This window comes from Rutilus rutilus (genome assembly GCF_951802725.1).
Source record: "Rutilus rutilus genome assembly, chromosome: 18".
Classification (NCBI taxonomy): Eukaryota; Metazoa; Chordata; class Actinopteri; order Cypriniformes; family Leuciscidae; genus Rutilus; species Rutilus rutilus.
This window is the reverse complement of record NC_140231.1, coordinates 18,072,009-18,095,365: the sequence shown is the minus strand read 5'-3', so window position 1 is coordinate 18,095,365 and position 23,357 is coordinate 18,072,009. Positions and strand designations below refer to the sequence as shown.

At 36.9% G+C, this 23,357-nt stretch overlaps 3 protein-coding genes across 6 annotated transcripts in view; 1 reads left to right on the top strand and 2 right to left on the bottom strand.

Annotated features, from left to right (window-relative positions):
• cnksr2b (connector enhancer of kinase suppressor of Ras 2b) overlaps positions 1 to 8,165 on the bottom strand; it is a 36,187-nt gene extending 28,022 nt beyond the window's left edge. For 2 of the 4 annotated variants that reach the window (XM_084388120.1, XM_084388121.1), the window contains exon 1: positions 7,574 to 8,042. In XM_084388120.1, the coding sequence (XP_084244246.1) occupies positions 7,574 to 7,637 (64 nt within the window). In that variant the 5' untranslated portion in view covers positions 7,638 to 8,042. Of the gene's footprint in view, positions 1 to 7,573 lie in introns of all 4 variants that reach the window. The other 2 variants (XM_084388119.1, XM_084388118.1) reach the window with 2 other exon arrangements.
• Positions 8,166 to 9,988: 1,823 nt separating this feature from the next.
• nlrc3l1 (NLR family, CARD domain containing 3-like 1) lies at positions 9,989 to 15,520 on the top strand. The gene is made up of 7 exons (XM_084388125.1): positions 9,989 to 10,277; positions 10,963 to 11,167; positions 11,432 to 11,533; positions 11,870 to 11,962; positions 12,950 to 13,079; positions 13,185 to 13,425; positions 13,512 to 15,520. Exons 2-7 carry the CDS (start codon positions 11,016 to 11,018, stop codon positions 15,092 to 15,094), a joined length of 2,301 nt encoding a protein of 766 aa, XP_084244251.1. The 5' UTR covers positions 9,989 to 10,277; positions 10,963 to 11,015; the 3' UTR covers positions 15,095 to 15,520.
• A 5-nt stretch (positions 15,521 to 15,525) lies between these two features.
• LOC311277725 (hydroperoxide isomerase ALOXE3) lies at positions 15,526 to 23,118 on the bottom strand. Its single transcript, XM_084388126.1, has 15 exons — positions 22,976 to 23,118; positions 22,168 to 22,321; positions 21,838 to 22,042; positions 21,349 to 21,430; positions 21,136 to 21,258; positions 19,858 to 19,961; positions 19,592 to 19,764; positions 19,355 to 19,498; positions 18,448 to 18,648; positions 17,811 to 17,897; positions 17,566 to 17,735; positions 17,338 to 17,459; positions 17,161 to 17,261; positions 16,464 to 16,634; positions 15,526 to 16,374 (listed from the first exon to the last, which is right to left on the bottom strand). Exons 1-15 carry the CDS (start codon positions 23,110 to 23,112, stop codon positions 16,195 to 16,197), a joined length of 2,154 nt encoding a protein of 717 aa, XP_084244252.1. The 5' UTR covers positions 23,113 to 23,118; the 3' UTR covers positions 15,526 to 16,194.
• Positions 23,119 to 23,357: the final 239 nt, after the last annotated feature.

The following is a 23,357-nucleotide window of genomic DNA, read 5'->3' as shown; positions in this document are numbered from 1 at the left end:
TAAATTGGATTAACTTAGTAAGTTGTACTGGGTTCACAACCAACTTCCACACTAAACTGTAATATATAACTTAGAATAAATGAATAAATGGTATTTAAAAAAATTAATACAGTATTTTACAAAACCATTCTCAGAGCTCTGTTGGGAGTGACTGTAAATAAAAAAGCATCCACATGCAGTTTCTTCATGTATTTAAACTGTAAATTCAATTCAATTCAATTCAATTAAATGTAATTTTTTTTATTTTAATTTCATGTAAATTAAAGAAAAAACAGTGTGAGCCTTGATGTCCGATTCACAAAAAGACTCTCAACGAGTCAGTTAAAATATATTCACAATATATATTCAGATTCACTCAGTGCATACTTCACTGACTTCACAACTGACTTCCTTACCGAACCGAGAGTGTAATTTAAAATACAAAACATTTAATAAATGAATCAAATATTATTGGTAATTTGACAAATAAAATGTAATTTGTCTCCTAAGTTTTTAAAATGTCTTTAATTTCTTATTTTTATTCTCACTGTGCAGTTTTTACTTTTTGTAACTCTTTTAATATGTATGTGATTATTTATGTAGAAAATGCTCTGCAGGAGACACATACTGTATGTGTAAATAAAGTTTCACTTGCTTACGCAGAAGCCGGCCTCTTTACCTCACAGCACCTTTACCTCAGTATTTCCATGTTCACTTCCTCCCGGCTCCCTCCTTCTGACCTCATCACTATTCATTTCCTCTCTACTTCCCATAAATTCCCACACAGACTTGCATTTTCTCCTCCATGAGGTTTCATTATCTGTACGCTCGTTTCACAACAAAAGACGAGGATGCAGAGCATGTAAAATGTCCCTTTCATCAAACCCCTGATATTCATCTCTCTGTTGCATACATCTAATGGACCGTGAGGAGAAAGTTCAGATACCGGCACGGTTCAAAACTGCTGAAAGCGAGCGTTTCACGGCTTTGCATGCAATTTGAGGGCTTAACAAATCCGCTTCTTTACCAGGCTGATCTAAACCCGTTCCAAATGAAGGAATCATCACGTTTGTCGCTGTAAGTTGCTATAGAGACGGCATAGGGACGGGAAGAGCGTTTGAGTAGGACCTCATTACCAAGACAAAACTGGAAGTGAGATGAGAAGCTTATATGCGAGACGTTTGAATAGATAAATAAATAAATAAAGAAACATCTAATACTACTTACATCATTGTACTATTCAGAGATTTTAGCTTTTGTGTGGCGTTTGCATTGTAATGCTAATGAAATATTATAGAAATATTATTATTAAGTATCTAAATGGTTCTACTGCAGTACCAGTGGCATAGATAGTACCATGACAGATTTATAACAGAAACAAGTGGGGAAAGGCAAACCATTTTTTTCAGAAGAACTTCCCCAATCATTAGAAATAGCAACATAGTCTTTTTTTTGTTTTGTTTAACTAATCCCAATAGTGAGTGTTGCTTTTCCTGTGGCTGAGCGAGACAGGCCAGCTCACACAGCGCCAGTGTACACAAACAGTAAACTCATTGATTAGGAGGACATTAATCTGCTGTTAATTGCAGCCGTTGTGGCTAAGTTGTGTTAAACACTACAAAGAAGCGCCGCACGTTTATCTGGGACCATTAATCTCTGTCAAGCGAGGCGGTTGGTCGGCCAACAGCCAGAACCGAAAAAGATGAAGCAAGAGGGTGAGAGTGTAAGTAGGTTATGGAGTGAGTAAGTAATGAGAGAAAGTTGTTCTGTAGAAGAAAATCTGATTGTAGCTTTACAGTATGTTGACTAAGGTTGCTTAGAAGCTGGTCCAATTCAATCGTGACCTGAAAACCTCTCAACTGTCCTGAATCCATGATTTGGCAAACGGTGTGGCCCAGAACTGAAAGAGGGATTGGGAGTTTCGTAACTCTCTAAGCAATGGATGATTAGAGTTAAATGGATAAAATGAACACTTTCTAAATATCACTTTATAGATTCATCAAAAAAAAAAAACATTTGTTTTTATAATTTACTCAACCAGTTTCTTTCTTCCTCTAAAGGATAAACTGTGTTGGTCCCACTTTTCCATACAATTGCAGTGAATTGAGATTGGAGCTTTCAAGCTTTAAAAAGGTGGAAAACCCTAAATTTCCAATACATTCCAATACAATTCACATATTTGTTTCCTTGTACATTACATGTATTCCAAACCAAACTTCAGCGCATACATTCGGAAGCCATCCCCATAATGTCACCGGAGCTATTGTGAGTATAATTGTCATTTTATCCTTGATGTGAGAAAGTAGCCAATCCAAGCGTTTAGTTCACCCAAAAATGAAATTTCTGTCATTAATTCCTCAACCTCATGTCGTTCCTAACCCATAAGACTTTCGTTCATCTTCGGAACACAAATGAAGAACATTCAGCCTGGTTTTGTGAACTAGATCAACCAATTCACTGGTAAAGAATACATTTCATGTTTTTCACATGAAAAAGTCTTTATTTCATGTTGAAAGTCCATGAGGGTTGCCAGAATTTTCTTTTTTGGGGAACTATCCCAATAATGTTATTTCTCAGTGCTATTATGCAGGGATCTGCTTGTTATTTGCACACTGCAGCACACAGTTATTTTACAGTGTCTGTCAACAAACAGCTCAACAGTCTGTGTCTGGTCAATACGTGTGAAATCCTGTTGCACTGCTCAGTTAAATAGATTAGTAAAACATGCATTTAATCAAGGCTATATTTAAGCTCCATTGTGTGCAGTTTTATTGGATTTATTGCCATTATTCTGCTAAGAATGACACCAAGGGGGGGTTCAGAGTGAGTCACAGGAAGCACTGAGGGGGGCAGGGAAAAGTGAGCATTGAGGGAAGGTCACAGGGCTCTTCTGCTGTCGGGCCCTCACCTGGGGGCATCACCACTGAACTGTATGCTAATGTTAGAGCTACAACATGATAATCGCAGTGTGCTAGGACACAAGAAAAACACAGCATACACCATGAATTTACAAAGAAAATGTGACAAAATGTTCAAAATCGCAAGTTACTACAAAGAGCAAATCTTTCGCTGGAGCCGTGGTGCAGTGACAGCGCACATTGCTCTTGACACATTAGGGACAAAGCACTCACAGTCACAAGGGTGGCGTGTGATTTGCATCCAAACCACAGCATGACCTCATCCCACTAACCCCTCTCACTGGACTATCCAAAAGAAGTCCAAAAAGAATAAATAAATATTTCTGGTTGTTTGCTGCCTGTGAATGTGCCATCATTTGTTAATTTGATAAACATTAGCGGATATAGTGAAAAATAATGCAAGATTGCAAAAGTTTAGGTCGATTTTTTTCATCTCTTATGCTCAACAAGGCTGCTTATTTGATCAAAAATACAGTAATGGTAACAGGATGGTATAGTGTAAGTAAAATATACAATTTACTTTAGAACTTAGAGTGGGAAAAATTAAAGGAAGCCTTGCAGAAGTCCCTGTGTAACATTTACATCACAATGCATTGTATTTGTTCAGATTTATGTTTCTATATATATATAATATCCATTATGTGTATTAGGCGTCTAATGTTGTTGTTTGATGTTTACTGCATTCATTTATTGTCATGGATGTTACTCTGACCACTGTACATTACACCACCTATACATGTTTATTTTAGCCACTGTCTACAGAAAGTCCAGTTTTAATGTACTTTGTCAACTTAAAATGTTTACTTTGACCTTAATTATAATGGTTGTTTTCAGTATATATTTTAAGGTACAAAGCAGTTTTAGTAGTTCAGGTAGGTTGGTACAGAACTACTATACCTGTACTGACCCCCGACTGTATATTAACATTATATCAGTTATTGATACAGTTATTATGAACTATAAAATATACAGCTACCATAATTCCTCCAATCCAGTAATGCCTGAAACATTTGTGATTTGTATTTTTTTATCATGATTTTTGGCAATAGCTTTCCACTAATTTCTAATCATACCACTTATTTCACTAATTGTTTACATGTTACCATAAACTAGTTACAGCATGGCACAGGCGTGTTTGGCAGGGAAGGGTGCATCACACTAACAGTTGGTGCTGGTTAGATCTTTCTCATACCTTTAATGGCATCCAAAAACAACGTCCCTAGCCGTAAACAACATTTTCATTTACCTTCAAAAATATTGGGAAGTGCTAATAGATGTCAAACATGCAAGCCACAGCAAAAAAACAAACCCCACAAAAAGTTTGATATGTTAGAAGCTCAGAGTACAAAAACATATCCAATAAGCATAGCCTTTATACATGAAAATGCTGTATGCTGCAAGGCCTAGACACCAGACAAATACATAAGATGAAAATACAGCATCTAAAGAGCGTTCTGAGGAGATGCATTTTCAAATACAGCACAAAATCCTGAGACTCAAATAAGCAAAATGATTGCAGTCCTAGTCGACAAATTTGTGCTATTGTGTGTGGCTCAGTGTGGGCAGCATATAGCCATGCAGACTTATCATAGATGTACTCCGTGCTGCATAATGCTGTTTTAGCTTAATAAGTGCTGCTAAAGGGATATTCATTCATTCATTCATTTTGTCATCGCCCTCATGTTGTTAAAAAAGTCATCCGTAGAACACAAAAGGAGAACATTAGTAGAAAGTTCACGCTGCTCTTTTGAATGAATGCAAATGGTGACCAAGTGCAGTCAAGCTCCAAATAAATTAAATATATATGGAACAAAGCAATGTGTCATGATGACAGATTTTTTTGTGCAAGGATTGTGAGTGAAACTTTGAAGGTATTACATGCCGCTGATCAGAAGGCTCTAATGATCACACAGATATTCACAGACACCATCAGCCCATAGGGGTTTAACACAGTCTTACACTGATACACATGCATATAAACACTTTATCTTCAGTCTAAGCAGCTGATACAGCAGCTTGCAGGTTTTTTCTGCACATAACAGACAGATGCCGATTAAATTCTTCAGCTTTTTAGAAGCAAACATCAAGAAAATGTGTGAAGCTTCTTACATTTCTCCCTGACCCTCAGGAAGGGTTAACTTACAGAGCGACGATGTGTACTTGTGAGCACGCTTTTAGTGTGCAAACAGCATAAGAAACCCTTTCTGGCATTCCCTTAGGGAGGAACACCGCCTCGGTATAATTCTTTATGATTCCTACACTGCCTTTTCATCTCGCTTATCCTTCCTTAACAGTTTAGATTTGCTCAAAATATAAGGATGTTTGCACTTTCAAAAGTTTCCAACCTCTAGATATTTGCCTTCACCGCGCATATAGACGGTGATCTAAATCACAAAGCATGTACTAAATCAGCTATGTTCCGGCATAAGAGCAAAATGAAATGAATAACACATTAAATCACACAGCTTATTATCGTCCATTTGAGCCATCGCCTTATTTACCCACTCTAACAAAACACATGCCATCTGATTAACTAACCTCAAGCCAAGACATCCACACGTGCAGGCATACAAGTGCACATTGTTGTACGTTTAACAAAGCTGGTTATTGCTGAAAAGCACACCTGCAGACATATTCTCACACAAGAGTACCAAATTCCTATTTTGTGAATCCTCGCAGGGAGGAATGAGATGGAGAAGCTGATCAACCTTTTTGCAAAAACATAATAACTTAAAGGCAAAACATTCAGCCAAGTGGAACACTTTCCTCATTTGAATTACAAATGACTGTCTTCCTCTCTTTTCTCAGTTCATCCAGACCTCCTGAGCAAATAAACCAGCCATTTAGACTCAAATGATCTTTCTCAAAGGAGTTCACCATATCTAATGCCAAATATATTTACAGTGTTTAGTTGTAATTAGACCTAATGTGCATATTCAATTATGACACACTGGCTGCATTCGGAATCACATATTTCCCTACTATATAGTGGGAAAAAAAACAGTATGTGACAAAAGTAGTATGTCCGAATTCACTGTACTCATAAAAGAGTAGGCTAAAAGTACCCGGATGACCTTCTACTGACGGCGAGATTCTGAAGTGAGCACACTTTACTATCCCATGGGCTACGAGAGAGGATTTGTAAGTGACGCAATTGACGCTGGTAGGCCACATCATGATAATGACAACATTGCGAATGTAGTACGTCCGGATTACATTCATACTACACACATTTATACAGAACAGAACAGATTTTTTACGGTCGTGAGGTAGTTACTTATTCAAAATAAGTACATACTCAAGAGAGTATGCGATTTTGGACGCAGCCACTGTTACCCTATCACATCACCTAAAAAAATCTATGTATGACTGTAATGTGGCAAAGACAAATTATAGTAAAAGGGATTATTTGACTGCCTTTGTGGTATAAGAGTAAATGGCACATAAAAACAAAACAACTATGAATGTTTTCTTGACATGTGGATCAAATGGTCTGCTATAAGGGCAGTTATTATTATTTTTTTTGCAATATGGACCAGACCTTTTGTAATTTAATCAAACATAAAAAAAAATAGGCCAATAATAAATATTTTAACAAAATTCTACAGTAAAACCCTTTAATGGTTACATTTTTATACTGAAAAAATATATAAATATTAGATAAACAGAACAGAGTGTAATTTTACCATAACATTTTGTATATAGAAATACTAAATATTTTACAGTGAAAGCTAAAATATCATGAACCTATTTGGTTATATTTTTTATTTAAATGTAAAAATGTAATATTTCGTTTTTATTTTTGTTATCATTAATGAACACTGGGATGTTTATGTTGCAATGTATAATGTTTCTTTCATTAGTAACGTTTTGTGTGTGTGTGTGTGTCTTGTCCCCATAAAGATAGTAAAACTTGAGATCACCTACATTGTGGGGACCAGCCAGCGGCGGGAAATGGATTAATAAACATACTAAATGATATTTTTGGGAAATGGGTAGGTTTAGGGGTAGGGTTAGTGTAATGGTGATAGAAAATACTGTCTGTAAAATATAAAAATCATTATGCCAATGGAGAGTCCCCACAAAAATAGCGAAACAGAGTGTGTGTGTGTGTGTGTGTGTGTGTGTGTGTGTGTGTGTGTGTGTGTGTGTGCAACACTGTGTTCTGTTCATTAGCCGTTGTTGCTCATGAGAAAAACCATTTTCATGAACTTCAGTGACCATGGAGGGGCCATTGAGTCTTTAACTGCCAGAGGGGTCCCAGCTGATCACTCAGCCTCCACGTGACCCGTCACTTTACATTCTGTTTGATGAGATGACGTGACTACTCTTCAGCCAATTTCATTCATTAACACCATATTTAAACACATTCTGATATCTTAATCCTTTTACGTGTATTGCCGACATAAACATCTGTTAATAACAGCAATCGCTAAGCTTAAAAGACTAAATCTTAATTGCATGACAGCTAGAGTGCGCGCGCACTGTCGCGCCTTGATACAGCGCCGTTTCTTTAAAACGAGTTAAATTAAATATTGTAAGCACGAAAAATGGACAAATAGGTAACATTTACATTTTCATAAAGCACAAACACTGTGCACAGACGAGCTTTATTGGATATACAGTATTTTCCTCTATATGTCATAGCAAAATACATACGACTGTAAAATGTATACCTTTCATCCAGTCGACCACCTGGCTTGTTGACCACCTGCTTACAGGTTCCATGACCAGAGCCATTGTGGAAGTTTTTGCAGACGGTGCCAAACAAAGGTGCGAAAGGGGCGCTTCAGCACACTCCAGATCCACTCACGCAGATTTCTGCCTGTTTTTCATCCGCTGCATGTTTACCCTGCAATTTCTGCCTTGGTTCTTGAAAAACGAAGCGTTGGTGGTCTTTCAAGTTCAAAGCATTGCTCTGCATTCCTTCGCACTAGTCTTTGTGAGAGAGCTGTCAGAATAGCCTTAGATTTCTCTTGGTCGCGCGCGAGGGTTTATCCTCATTTCTATCATATTCTTTCACGTTGCGGTGCCTTTAATGTTTCCATTCCTCATCCCATATATCGAGCCGTAGAAGAAAAACAACGGTGAATTCGCGCAGCTGTTTGCCCCGTCTCAAGCTGTTACCAGTAAACAGTAGTCTGCACGCGCGCCCCTCGCGCACACTCGTATGACTCGCGCCTCGTCCATTCTTGCCAGTCGTTGGCTCTGGCAAATGAGCCGTCATGAGGGCCAAGCAGCGGAAACATCTCCATAATTGAGCTGTGTGCCAACCAGAGGATTAAATACACGCTTACATATAGGCCAGTATTCAAAGATTGGGGCTATTGCTTATAACTTTTATTGTTTGCAGATTCATATGAATAATTTACTTGTGTGTTATTTTATATGTATATGTTTAGATGAACAGTATTTCTTTTAAATGACAATCATCTTTTTTTTTTTTTTTCACTTCTTACTGTTTTATGAAGAAATGTTATAAAATAAAATAAAAAGCAATAAAAATAAATACGGTCCCAACCCCTTTTTTTGTGTTCCATGTAAGAAAGAAAGTCATAAGGGTCTGGAACAACATGAAGGTGAATAAATTATGGAATTTTTTTCATTTTTAGATGAACTATCTCTTTAATCCAACGTGCATATATAAGGTGCACACACACACACATGCACACACAATCTAAAGAAACATTAATATTTAGGCTGTGGTAGAATATGCATTCAATTGAATGCATGATTAAAATGGCAAGTTTTGGCTTATTTTTTCAATAAGGTGTTTTAAATGCCTGCTGTCCTCAAAACTGGAATGACCTATAGTCAGGGCTTTGTGCATGATCATTCAAGGGGAAACATGCAGCGCCATGGGCTGACTTTCATGCCACTAGCCTGTCCCAATTAAGCCACTTTCTTTTTAAGAAACATGGTGCCAAACAAAAGAAAAAAATCATGACATGCATGAGCCAGTTTGGTTTATGTGACTCTTAATTACAGAGATAGTTTTACTAAAAATGAAAATTCTATCATCATTTACTTACCCTGTTGTTCCAAAATATGTTCTTTCTTCTGTGGAACATAACAAATTAATTTTGAGAAATGTCACAGTGTATTTTTGTACATAAAAACTAAATGGCGACCAAAACGATTTGGTTACTAATATTTTGTGCTCTTCAAAATATAAAATAACAGGGATGTATTTCACAGAGTGCTTTATGTTGATTTGACAGGAACATAACGGGAGTGCGCACTGCTGACAGATGTTGAGAATCCTTACTGCCGGCAGGGGTACTGAGGAGAGGCTTTTAAGGGACAAGGGGAGGAGAAGAGATCAAGGTTCAAGAGCTGCTCCATTAAGACTCAGACTCACCATCTGCAATTAGAGTTGGAGGCTTAAACAACTATAACAAATCTACAGCATATGAGATCAGTGCCTTTCACAGCAGGAATTCAGGCCTTTTAAATACAGAAACAACACAGGGATCAACACATGATCCTTCACCACAATGGTGTCAAATAGGGTATCAAGGTTAAGTCAAGGGTCTTCATCCTTTGTACACAAATGAATAGATGCATAGTGCATAGAAAGACAGAGCAGGGACTCCCTGTTAATTATATTTAAAAAAAAAAACTTCATAGCATTTGATTAAATAAATAATATAAAATATCTTTATAGCTATTTTTGTATACTTTTTTCACACAAAAATTGATCAGAAATAAATAATAATTGGCAGAACCCTGTTGAAGACCTCTGGTATTTATTTATTTTTTAACATGGTGAAGCAAAATAGAAAGGGAAAATGGGAAATTAAAAAGAAATCTATAAATAGCCTACACTACAAGCCAATAAATAACCAAAATATGACTTAATTAAACAGGTCTACACATATTTACTGAATAAATAACACAAATATAAACCTAAAGCAAATCATATCATATGTGACAAAACACAATGCTCCTGCTGAAACACACAACCAGCTCAAAACATCAGAATAAAAGGTTGATCTGTTCCCAGAGACACTAAAAGTAGCAGGTGACAGATGACTTGTCTACGGCCTCTACGAACACTTACAAAATCTACTTCACTAAATATTCTTGCTGTCTCTTTAAGAAAATAAGGAAGTAACGTTAGGCCTATAACTTCAAACCGAAAGTGATATGGTCAGACACTGTATAGGTGCGTGTTTGGTAGATGTTTGTGCGCTGGTAAAGTGTAATACACGGGCTTGTAGTGGCATACGGGCCCAGAAATTAATCACAGATGAAAATATTTTATGAATAGATAGGCTATCATTTAAAGTTAACCAACCGGTTTTATTCGTTTCGTCTTCCGGAATTAGACGTGGGGTCGAGACGATTGCGGATCCAGAAACATTGCAATAAACAAAGGTGAAATCATTCGATATCTTTCTCTTAAGCTCTCATTTGACCAAATATAAAGTCATATAAAGTGAAGGTACAAAACTTTCTTGTAGCTACCATGAAACAGGCTAACCAAATATTGGCTTCTTTCTACAACATAACGTATTTTTTCACACTGTGCATAGATAAACCTAATGCAATCGTTCTTGTATATTTATAAGGCCAACGGCAACATTGAGTGGACCAGTGCATCTTGTTTTATTAACTATAACTTACTTCTCTAGAAATGACGGAACGTAAAGTTTTAGCTCTAGCTAGGCTATGTCTCGTACAAAAGTAGGCTACGCCAAAAGTAAAACAGCGCATTTTAAAGTTTATGTGCGTGTACATTAGTCACATAATATTAATATTTCATTGTTGCACAGAGGCAGTTTGTGATTGGCTGTCAGACAGTTGCAAAAACAACTCGCTGACATTTTAGCACCATTGTTTCACACTGCCTATCACTGGCGCCGCAAATTGTAACTTAGTAAAATAGTGTAAAACGTTACTTAACCAGGGTTTTAAAGGGGTTAAGCGTTACTACTGTGACAAAAAAGACTTTTGTTTTGCAAAAATTGGGCAATATTAGAGCCCTCCGACAGGAAGATACATGAGTCATTCACATGAAAGGCAAATTAACTTTGCAATATCTGTGTATCGCTTTTAACAGGGTAAAAACACCAAGCTGCTTCTGACAAGCGGGGGAAACGCTGCAAGTACGAGATGGATGACGACGGAGTTGACATGGCGTCAGACAACAGTCTGCCATTAGGAATCGGGGCTTCCGCCTTCGGGAGTGAAAATGGGGATGAAGAGGACGACTTCATTCCTCAGAGGACACTTCCATTCACCCTCGGATACTCCGATCCTGTGGGGTAATATGGTTTTTGGTCGTCTGATATTGGTGTGATAGGGTTCAGAAATAAATATCTATGTCGACGTGCATTATTTTAGACGCACGCATGCTTGACTGTTGTGTAAGTGCGACGCCTGCTGGTAAGACCAGGAAGGAACACGCCAGTATTTGTGTACTACGTTTAGTGTTGCTTACCTTGGTTAATTAAATCTCATTCGCTTTCATTTGATTGTCTTTTTCATGTTTATATTTACATGTCATTTACAATGATCTTTCTCACCAGACAATACGTGGAGAGAGCAGAGTCCCCTGCACCCAGTTACGCTTCCATGCAAAGTGACAGCTGGTCAGAAACAAGAGAGGAGCATGAAGGAAGTAGCACAAAGTAAGTTTGCTTCACTTTCATTCAGCCCGAAGAATTGTCTGTTTGTTTTGTTTTTTTAAGATTATAGGACATAAGTCCAGACCTGGGCCATCTTTCATATTGTCATCTTTCCTTGCAGAGTTAATATATTCATCATAAAGTTGAAGATAAGAGCATTTTAAAAAGAGGATTTCGACTTTGAGCAGTAGTGAGATATGTAGCATTGTGTATGAGTGAAAATGATACCTAAAATGGGTTGTTTGAAAGGTCAGAGACTTTGCTCTCTTTGTGCTTGTGGTTTAGGTTGCTATTCTTGTAATTCTGGTTGCCCTGGTTAAGATTTTCATCTTTCCACAGGGTTCTGTTGTGCAGACGGGATTCGTCTGCTTCTAGCAATGAATCCTTTAGTAGTGATGAGGACATGAATCCAGAGGGTGATGCTGAAGAAAGGTGAGTGAAAGTCACATGATGCATCTGTATCATTCTGGCCAAATATTGGTATACAATTCAGAAGTCGTATAGAGATTATACATATTGTTAAAAAGAAAAAAAAGATTTGAATTTTAAGCCTGGTCTATATAATTTAAATGATTAATGTATTTACATACTTGGTTATGATGCTTACATTTTCATTAAAATACTCATTTTTGTTGTACAGATTTATACGTGTACACTTATTTTAAAATACATTTTAATGTGGGAGGGAAAATTAAACATTCAGCTGAACCTTTTATTTTTGATTAAAGTTAACATAATTGTATTTTTGTTCACTGCATATTTTTATATGCATATTATTCATTTAAGTCATTTATAAAATACACTACCATTCAAATGTTTGGGATCAGTAAATAAAAAAAAAAGAAAGAAGTTAATACTTTTATTCAGGAAATACATTACATTTACCAAAAGTGACATTAAAGATATTTACAATATTAAAAAAAGATTTAGATTTCAAGGGAATGTAGTTATTTTTATCTTTATATTTAAAAAAAAATGAAAAAATGCATACTGTATAATGGTTTCCATAAAAACATTAAGCAGCACAATTACTATTTTCAACATTGATAATAATAAGTAAATATAAATTGTTCTTTGAGCAACAAATCAGCATATTAGAATGGTTTCTGAAGGATCATGTGACACTGAAGACTGGAGTAATGATGCTGAAAATTCAGCTTTACCATTACATGGAATAAATTCAATTTAAAATATATTTAAATTGAAAATGGTTATTTTAAATTGTAATAATATTTCACAATATTACTGTTTTTACTGTATTCTTGGTCAAATAAATGTAGCCTTAATGAGCATAAGAGAATTCTTTCAAAATGATTAAAAAAATCTTACAGACCCCAAACCTTTGAACAGTGGTGTTCGTGTAGTTTTCATTTATCCTCACCTGAATATTCTAAATAACTCCTCTTTTTTTTAAATAAGCACACGGAAGAAGATCAGAAAGGAAAGTGCTCTGAAACAACAAAAAGTCCCTGTTCTTGTAAAACCAGAGTTGGTGGTAGATCCAAATGAGAAAAGGCATCCAGCGATGACGGTGAAATTTGCTTTCGAGGTAAGGCCTACAACCAATGGACATCCATTTAAAGCAATCACAATATTACCATCAATTGCCTTTTACAGTGAGTTGAAAAAACTATCGTTCTGTGCTACATCTCAGGCCCTCACAATCTGCCTAAAGAAACTTGCACAGGACGAATTAAAGTACTTCAAAAAACAAATGTGGGAACGATATCCAGAGCGCTTCCGTGATCCCCTGGATGGGCTTGATATTGTGGATCTGGTGGATAAGATGCTGGAGATCTGTGATATTGAGGTGTCTCTGAAGATCACTCTGGCGCTATTTGAGGTCATGAACTTTAAGAAACTGACTGAATATCTGCTAGGACTATGCAAAAGAAGTAAGTCATATTATTTTATCCTCGTTAAAGCATTACAGTGCATTTCAAACAGTTGTCTTAAAGTCTTTCATTTGGATGTTTCACAGACGAAGTGCGCTACGAGTTGAAATTGGCTCTGAAGAAGAAGTATGAGATGGTGTATGAGGGTTTTAGTCCACAAGGACAGCCAGTTCCCTTTGAATCTGTCTATACAGACCTTTACATGACAGATGGCATTAATGCATCAGTGAACAGCGAGCATGAGTTCAGATCAAAGATAGAAGAGCTCCAAGAGACTGGCAAAGTGAACAGGACGCCATTAACCGGAAATGACTTATTTCCCACTGTGACTACGAGGGCAAGGCACATAAGGTCGGTGTTATCCAGAGGAGTCCCAGGAAGTGGCAAATCATTTGCAGTGCAGCGCTTCATCCTCGACTGGGCGGATGGAAAAGTCCACCAAGGTATTTTCTTTCTCATTCCTCTGCAGTTCAAGGAATTGAACAAGATGCTGGAAGGAGAGCATACCCTCCTTTCTCTAATCAGCACCTTCTATCCAGAGATGAAGGAAATAGACACTCTCGAATTTGAGGGCTGCCCAGTAATGTTCATATTCGACGGCCTAGATGACACTCAAATCCACTTTACCTTCCGGAGAACAGCATATTGGTGTGATGCGTGCAGGCCTTCGAGTGTGAAAGTGTTGATTACTAACCTCGTCAGGGGGAACCTGCTCTATAACGCCTTCGTGTGGATCATTTCTAGGGCAGGTGCTCTGGATGTGATCCCACCAGAACACGTCCACCAACTTGTGGAGGTTCGTGGCTTTACTGATGAACAGAAAGAGGCCTATTTCAGGAAGACGATCGTAGACCGAGACCTCGCTGAGAGGGTGATCGCTCACATCAAGTCTTCTAAGACGCTGTTTATTATGTGCCACTTGCCGTTGTTCTGCTGGGTGGCATCTAAAGTGCTGCAGCGACAGTTTCAGTCTCTTCCAGCATCAGTACAGGTGCCCAACACTCTTACCAATCTGTACACATTCATGCTGCATCTTCACACTCAAATGTCCGTTCAGAAACTGCAGAATGACCCCACTGAAGAAACCAAAGGTCTTACTGCAGATCAGCTGCTCATTAAGCTTGCAAAGCTGTCCTACAGCATGCTTGAGAAGAACGAGTTTCAGATGGAGAAAGAACATTGGGACGAGGTTGAATTGCCGGATTCATACCCAGCCATGGCCTGCACCGGTCTCTGCACTGAGTATTACAGAGAGAAGTACATGATTTACACCGAGAAGGTGAGCTGCTTTGCTCATCCGACCATTCAGGAATACCTCGCTGCTCTTCATGTTTTCTTCTGTTTCAAGAAACATGGGAAGAATATCCTTGAGCAGAGCAAGCTGAAGGTCTTAAAGGTTTCCTTGACAGAGCTACTCAAGAGTGCAGTTGACAAAGCATTAAGCTCCAAGAACAGCAACTTTGATATCTTTCTCCGCTTTCTGCTGGGTTTGTCTGTGGAGGCCAACCAGGAGCTGCTCAAGAGCCTTCTTCAGATCTCTACTGGTTCTAGCCAGAATGCAAGGGAGGAGACGACACGATACATTACTAAGAAAATCAAAGAAGGCCACTTCCCGGAAAAAACGGGAAACCTTAGGCGGTGCATTGATGAACTTAACCCACAACTGTAGCACTGATGTGTTGGTTAAAAGAGGACAAACTTCTGAGAGTGATGCTATTGCATTGTCTCTTGCCAAAAGATTGAGGTGGTAGAAAAATAATCTGTTAAGAATGTATATAATCCAGGTCCACATTGAGTGTCTTGCAGAGGCATTTTTGCTTGTGTTTTTTTCATCAGTAAAAGACAAATTGTGTGTAAACACTATAAGAATTGTTAAATCACTTTTTTTTGGAGAGGTGTGTTAATGCATTTGGATATTGTTACTGCAGCTTTTGTATTCAAGACTGTTCATGGGAATGTTGGTGTAAAAGTACATACATTTAAAGTGGGGATAGTATTAAATGCTGTTATTAGGAATTATTCCATATCAAACCTAAACATGCATGGAATATTTGTGGCACTTGTGTCCAAAAAATAAAGACCTGCTCAAAAGTTGGTTTTGATGCTTCTAATTTTTTTAATAAATTTATTATGCATTAGGCATTTTTAAAACACTATCTAGGATGATTTCAACAGCATTTAAATCAAGTCAATATTGACAAATGAGAGTATATATATATATATATATATATATATATATATATATATACACACACACACAGTCATTTCAAAGAATTAAAAATGTATTCATCAGAATAGTTGTATAACAAATGTTGAATTAGACATTTTAGATGTTTCAAAACAGCATCTTAATCAAATCAAAGACAAATGAGTAATTATTATTATATAGTAAGAAAATATTCATCCTAATTTAGGTTTAAAAATGATTTTAAATTCACTTTTAAATGTTATAAATTAACATCCACATGTTAAAAATAATAATAAACACCTGGTTTCACAGACGGCTTAGATTAACCAGAATTAGGCCTTAGTTCAATTAGGACATTTAAGTAGCTTTTATAAATGTGTCCTAGAAAAAAAATTCACTAATGTGCATCTTGACACAAAACAATGGCAGTGACATATTTTAATATATGCTTTCGGTTAAAACACCTCAAACATGCATTTTAGTCTGGGACTAGGCTTAAGCCCTTGTCTGTGAAACCAGGGGACTGCGTGTAAAATAATACTAAAACATCATGTTTTAGTCCTGAGACACACCGCTCTGTGTCAAATGCTGACACTGTTGCTGATCGTATCAGGGCACATGTACGTGTAAGGCACTTGCAGTCCTGTGTTTCTGTCTTTGATGAACTCACTCAAAAAGGACAGCTCTGCTTGATAATCTCTGATCATTTTCTGGGGAGCCGTCTGGCAAAAGTAGTCCTCAGGGTATTGCCCAAGTGAAACCTGCATAAAAGATTAAAACGAATTTGTAGGGATTTGTGATTATTTACAACAAATGGGATAATGCAATCAGTTGAGTAGGAAACGCTCACTAAATCTGATGAAGGTTTGCTCAAGAGCCAAAAGACTGATACTAGATATGCAGAGGTGTTCAAGTCAGGCAGAGTGTCCAGCTGGGTGTTTTTGTCTGAGCTTCCCTTAGATGTAGGAGGGGGTCTTTTTAGAGAGCCAGGGGCGTTGGGAAACCAACTACCGTAGTCAAACTAAGTAAAAAAAAAAAGTAGATCATCACACACACACACATATATATACATATATATATATATATATATATATATATATATATATATATATATATTAAAGGTATAGCGGAGGATTTTCCCGAATTTTAGATAAGGACCGCCCTCTCCACTTTTTGAAAAAATGCACATGCTGCCGAGAGGGAACGCCTATTAAACGTGTGCACGAGAGAGCATGCACGAGCTAATCATAGCTTACATTAACTTTTACTAGCAGTGATTTTAAATGGATTTCTCCAAATAGCATGCCAAACTTTACCTGTCAAGTAGAAACTTCGCGACTGAGGCATCAGTGGGAAGCCCAACCTGTGTTTTGAGCGCACGCCATCGTGTGAATCGTGTGCACGAGCACGTACGACGGCCTTACCTAAACATATCACCAGAATGATTGACACTTAGGAGGACCAATAGTCTTGATGATCCACCCGGAAAAAGAAAATCCTCCGCTATACCTTTAAGTAGAATAATTTTCAGTTCATTTTAAACTTACTAGTCCTGCTCTGAGGGCAGAATGTTGAGCTGAAACTGTGAAGACCACCATGGTTACAAATTTAATGACCTCCTCCACTGTACTAAAACACTGAGGTATTCCTAAATGAGATCAAAAGAAAGATTGATGATGAAAAATATAATGACATCACAGCTATGGCCATATCACTTTACTTACCTGTGCTGCTCTTCTCAAGAAACCCATGAACGAAGATCTCCTTGATCCAGTCCTGGAGTTCAGTGTCCCGCTGCACATCACCGTCACTCTTGTAGAAAAACTCCACCATGCTCCTTACAAAACTAGAGAACGACACCAAAATCACCACAAAGTCATCTGATTTGTATTTGGCACACTGAAGAATGCTTTCAATATGCCATGAAAGAAATGTAATTATGCAAAAATTACTCATTTATGATGCCCCAGATCTGAAGTCCATCGTCTCTGTAGAAGAAGTTGGGAACAGATTCCAGACCACGGTCACTGATGTCTTCAAGCAGGCAGAGAGAGCTGTAGGTCAGGTCTGAGAGCGCCTTCTTCATGAGATCGGTCATCCCTTCATCTCCAATACTGGTATTCTGAAGTGATAAGGATTTGCAAGTAATTGTGTTCATTAAAAAATAAATGAAAATAAAAATGTCCTAAGTCAATACCTGAGTGACAGCACCCTTAGGACCGATAAGTCTGTCCCGAATAAGGGTGTTTATCTGAAGGGTATAACGTGTGTGTGGCATCAGCAACTATGAGAGAATCACAAATATGAAAATGAGTCATGATGATTTTAAAGAGGACCTATTATGCTTTTTTTACATTTTCAACTTTTTTTGGTGTGTAATGTTGCTGTTTGAGTGGTTATGGTAAGTGGCGTGAAATCTGAAACACGTTCGAAATTGTTGACCAATCAGAATACACTAGCCCAGCCGACCAATCAGAGCATATTAAGCTTTTAGTGGCTTCGGAGACACAGGAATGAAACAGAGCGTTACTGAAAGACTGGGAAGAGTGGTGCTGCAACAATTTAAAATATATGTAAAATAAGTGCTTTACCAAGCATGAAAAACTAATCTAGTAGACCCCAAAAACAACTATGTAAAAGGGCCTCTTTAATACATCAGATCTTGAGACTCACTGTAAAGGTTTTGCTCATCCAGGTTATGGCAGAATGTCAGGTATTGTACTGATTTCTTTGAGCTGTAATGTATATTTCTTTGGTCCAAGTGTTTTTATACTCAGAAGTATTAAAAAAGGTCCTGTAAACAAATGAGCTGCACCTGACAGTATCTTGAGTACCTTATGTATTGGGTGAGCGGCCGAGAGGTTCCTTAGTAATGACACTGTAAAGGTCTCAGCCAACAGATGGGTGCGCAGATAGAAAGATGCCTGATGCTCAAGACAGTCTGCGTTCCTCACATAGATTTTGGCAAGCTGCCAATCATACTCACAGTCGCTAGGCAGGAAAACTGGATTGTCGTCTGACGCCTGTTGCTGCAACTGACACAGCAATGACAGACCAAATGGGAATCACAGTTAATCATTTGCTGTAAAATTAACAATACATACTCAGCAAGATTAAGAAAGTATAAACAATCTTCAAGGTTGGTTTATTATTTTGTTTATCTTATTGGCCATGTCTGTCACACTAAAACAAAAAAAAAATTAATCAGCATTTTTGTCTCGTTTCCAAGAGAAAATGTTTAAGCATCCTAAAAGCAAGATCAAATCTAAATTCGGATTAGATCAAATTGAACTGTACATGTGTTAAATTTAATTATTTATTTGGAAAATAAGTTTTTTTTAAACTGATTAAAATACCTTTTATCTAAAATCTTATATTTATATTTTTAAAACATATTTGAAACATAAACCTCACAAAATTTTGTATTAACCTCACGAGATGTATTTTAAAAAAAAAATTAGTGGGCTAAGAAAAATAAACTTTATTCATATATATACTTTTCAAATAAAATGTATCTTGTTTTAAGGAAGTTTAAAAATACTGAATGTGATTAAGAAAATATTATTTTATTTGGTAAGATTTTCTTCAGGGAATTGTTTGTTGTCATATGTTTGTTTTTTAACCTTACATCACCCTTATCACCCAAAAAGGGTGATAAGATGCCATAATGAATACACATATTTTAAGATTTGGTCCAGTCCATTCTGGTACTGTCTTAAGTCAGTAAAACCCAGCAAATACCTGAATAGCAATAGGCAGAAGTTTGCCCAATTGGTTCTTGTATAGCAGACACAGTGGAGCCGCAACATACTGCTGCTTCCCATTGATGACTTGAGCCGGTAAATCTGCCAGTCTTTTATAGTCACATAAGAATATGTTTCCTTGCTGTTGGGTTAAAAAAGCAAACAATTTATAGTTTGTGTTGAGATATAACATTCATATTGAGAAAGCAAGAGAGCAAATTTGATATTGTTTTACCTTCATCTCTTGAGTAAGAGAAGTTCCACTCCCTAAAAAAGGCTGCACCATACCGTCATTAACAGCAAAGTTCAGAGGAAGCTCAGTGCATCGGCGGAGCATCATTTGATTGGGGCCATTTAGGAGCTGGTATCCAAAAAATTCATCATCCATCCAGTGCAGCTGCACATATTCTATTAAAAAAAGGATTGCAACCACTCTTTTACTGCACTCGGCAACTGACGTCAACATATCTGTGTAACAGATCACTTTAGCAGCTAGCATACCAGAGATAGTGGTTCGAGATGGCCAAAAGGCACTCTTCATGTCTTCCATTTGAACCCACTGATCAGGTTTTTTCACAAATTTCTTCATTTTGATCTCACCAAGTCTGGAAGATAAATTCATCATTGGTGTAAAGAAGTGACCAGACAGGATATACTAATATGTATAATAATAATAATACAACTCCATTTCCAGAAAAGTTAGGACATTATGTAAAATGCAAGAAAATCAAGAATCTATTTTATATATATATATATATATATATATATATATATATATATATATATATATATATATATATATATATATATATATATATATATATATATATTTGATGGCTGAAACACTCCAAAAATGTTGGGACAAAAGGAAAATAAAAGTGAAAAGATTATAGAATATCCAAGTTAAACTGTTTTTAAACTGTCCACAATGAGCAGGTGAATTGGTAATAGGTGAGGGTATTATATTTGTGTGTAAAAGTAGCATCCACCAAAGCCTTGGTCTTTGCAAGCAAAGATGGATCATGGCTTGCCACTTAGTGAGAAATGTCCAACAATTCAAAAATCACATTTCTCAGTGGAAGATTGCAAAGTATTTAGGTCTTTCACCATCTACCATACATAATATTGTGAAAAGATTCAGGGAATCAAGAGAAATCTCAGTCTGTGTAGGGCAAGGCAGGAGACCTCTGTTGAATGTGTGTGACCTTTGAGCCCTCACATGGCATTGCATGAGAGACCATCATGATACAGCGTTAAATATAGGAGTACTTTAAAAAACAAGTTGTCATTTCCTGCGAGTTCTCTGGGCCTAATCTCATCTCAGATGGTCCAAAAGACAGTGGAAATGTGTGTGGTGGTCAGATGAGTCCACGTTTCAGATTGAATTTGGAAAAAATGGACATTGAGTACTTAGTCCCAAGACGAAAGGGACCATCCAGACTTTCATCAGTGACAGGTAAAAAATCAAACATCTGTCATGGTATGGGGGTGCATGAATGCAAACGGATTGGGTGACTTGCATATGTGTGTCAATTCCCAAACGATTAAAAAGTGTAATTAAAAGGAAACGTGATGTGACAGTGGTAACCAACTTTTTTACCACTTCAAAATCATTTGATTTTAAGTTGGTCAGTAAAAACATTGGAAATCTTCTCTTTGTACTTTTGTCACTTAAGAGAAAAGAGAAATAACAAATCACAGATTCTTGATTTTTTTTGCATTTTACAAAATGTCCCAACTTTCCTTGAAAACGGGGTTGTAGGTTAGGAGGAACCTTACGCAGTTGAGCTGTTGAAATCTGAATCCATGTCTTTAGTGAAAGAGAAGCGGACCACTGAGGGAAGAGACAGGGGCTCCTGAAAACACGTACACTGTGGGAGACCTGTTTTAAACTCAGTCCACCTCGAGGAAAAGCAAAGGTACACAAACACATGTAACAATGAGGAGGGCACAAAATTATTGCAAAGACAAATCTTGGTCGTGCAAACTTACTGGTACACTTGTTTGTTATGCTTCATCTCATTTTTTCTGTGCTCTTTCACTTGCGGATATTTTTCGTCATAGATTTTTGTAGCTGTCAGACATTATAAAAGTAACAGAAAGTTACTGAAGTCAAGTTCGACAGAAAATCCCAGTCAGAAAAGACATACATTACAGTTCAAAAGTTTGCGGTCGGGAAGATATTTTTTAACGTTTTTGAAAGAAGTCTATTGGCTGCATTTATTTGAACAAAAAAGCTCAAAAGAACGGAACAGAAATCTTTTGTTACATTATAAATGGCATTACTGTCACTTTTGATCAATTTAATGCATCCTTGCTGAATAAAAGTATTACCGGTATTTCTTTTATAATCTTACTGGCCCATTAACATTTGAATGGTATGTATGTAAAATATGAATGATCACTGCTTAGAACAATGATAACAATGGTTTATCAATAATAATAATAATAATAATAATATATATATATATATATACAAACCTTTAGCCTCTCGCAGCTCAATCACTTCCCCATCTGTCATCCAGCGATAGCATGGGAAATGGATCACATCCTTCTCGGGGGTTCTTACTTTTACCAGAGAGCAGAACCAGTCATTCTCTGCCAAGAACATGAAATTATCTTTCTCAAGTCTGATAAGCAACAGGTAGCCGATTGTGAACCTGGTTGTCACTTTGTACTTTACTTTCTAGGTAAAACAAACAAACAAAAACAATACTACAGTTAGAGAAGCTGATGGCTCATTTCAGTCAGATATTTCTTGTGCACATTTTAATTGTTTTAAATTGAACATTTCAAATATATATATCTCACCATGCCAGTCTTAAAATCTCTTCCAAGGCTGTCAAGCTTGGTCCGCTCACTCTCTCCATGTGTGCCAATCAGAGTAATGAATATTTTGTCAAAAGTGCCCGCGTGGGTCATGGAGCCTGTGGTAACCTCTACTTCATATATGGCCTCCATGGCTCTGAAAAGGAACACAGAGGTTTTGTACTTGCTCTTGATTTTTAATCAAAATCATATTCTTATCCAGTAGGTATACTATTTGTTTTACAGTACAATATCTTACAGTACAATGTCCACAATGCTTATACATTTTAATCCATATCATTTACTCACCTTTATGTCGTCCAAACCATAGGGTTCAAACCTGTCTTCAAAAATGACTTCCTTTTTCTTTGGTTAATGAAGATACTTTGGAAAAAAAATGTTTTTGTCCATAATAGAAGTCAATTGTAACCAAAACGGTTTGGTTATATATCAACATTCTTCAAAATGTCGTCTATCGTGTTCCACAGAAGAAAGTCACGCGGGTTTGGAAAAACATAAGGCTAAAAAAAATATATAAAAACGGTCATTGTTGTTTGAACTAACCCTACGATACAAATGTAAATGTAAAGAAAAAATCGAATTTGCTTTTTTAGAATGTATCTCTGCTTTTACTCTATTTTACACAGGACGAGAGCAGCAAACAGTACACACTTGCGTCGCGTTGACGAAAAGTAGACGACGCGTCCGGCGTGGATTGTAAGCATAAACCTCACTAAATGTAGTTCAGTGTAAAATTACAGTATATTATATATCGATGTATATTTAGCATACCTTTTCAAAGAAAACATACCTGAGGTAAATGTGCAAGCAGAGCCTGAAAGACTGTTGAAAGTCATATGAGGAAAACCTAAAGCCCAGTAGCAGGACCCTGCCAAACTGGATTGTTTTTCCAAATAATACTGGTTGTAGCCTACCATAAAAGGACATTCCTGCAGTGTTTATTTCCCAATCATTGACTTCTAACCAATTTAAAGAAAACACATTACATGTAGGTGTTTTAGTTGTGCCTGGTTTAAATGTTTTACAAATTCTTTACAGCAGGAACTGTTTTCTTTTGGTTTCGTTGAACCCTACTTCTTGGAATTCAATTTGTGAATCATTGTTTGTATAGCATGTTATACCAAACATGCAGACTGCAGTTTGTTTGTATGAGATAAACCAACTCGTAATCA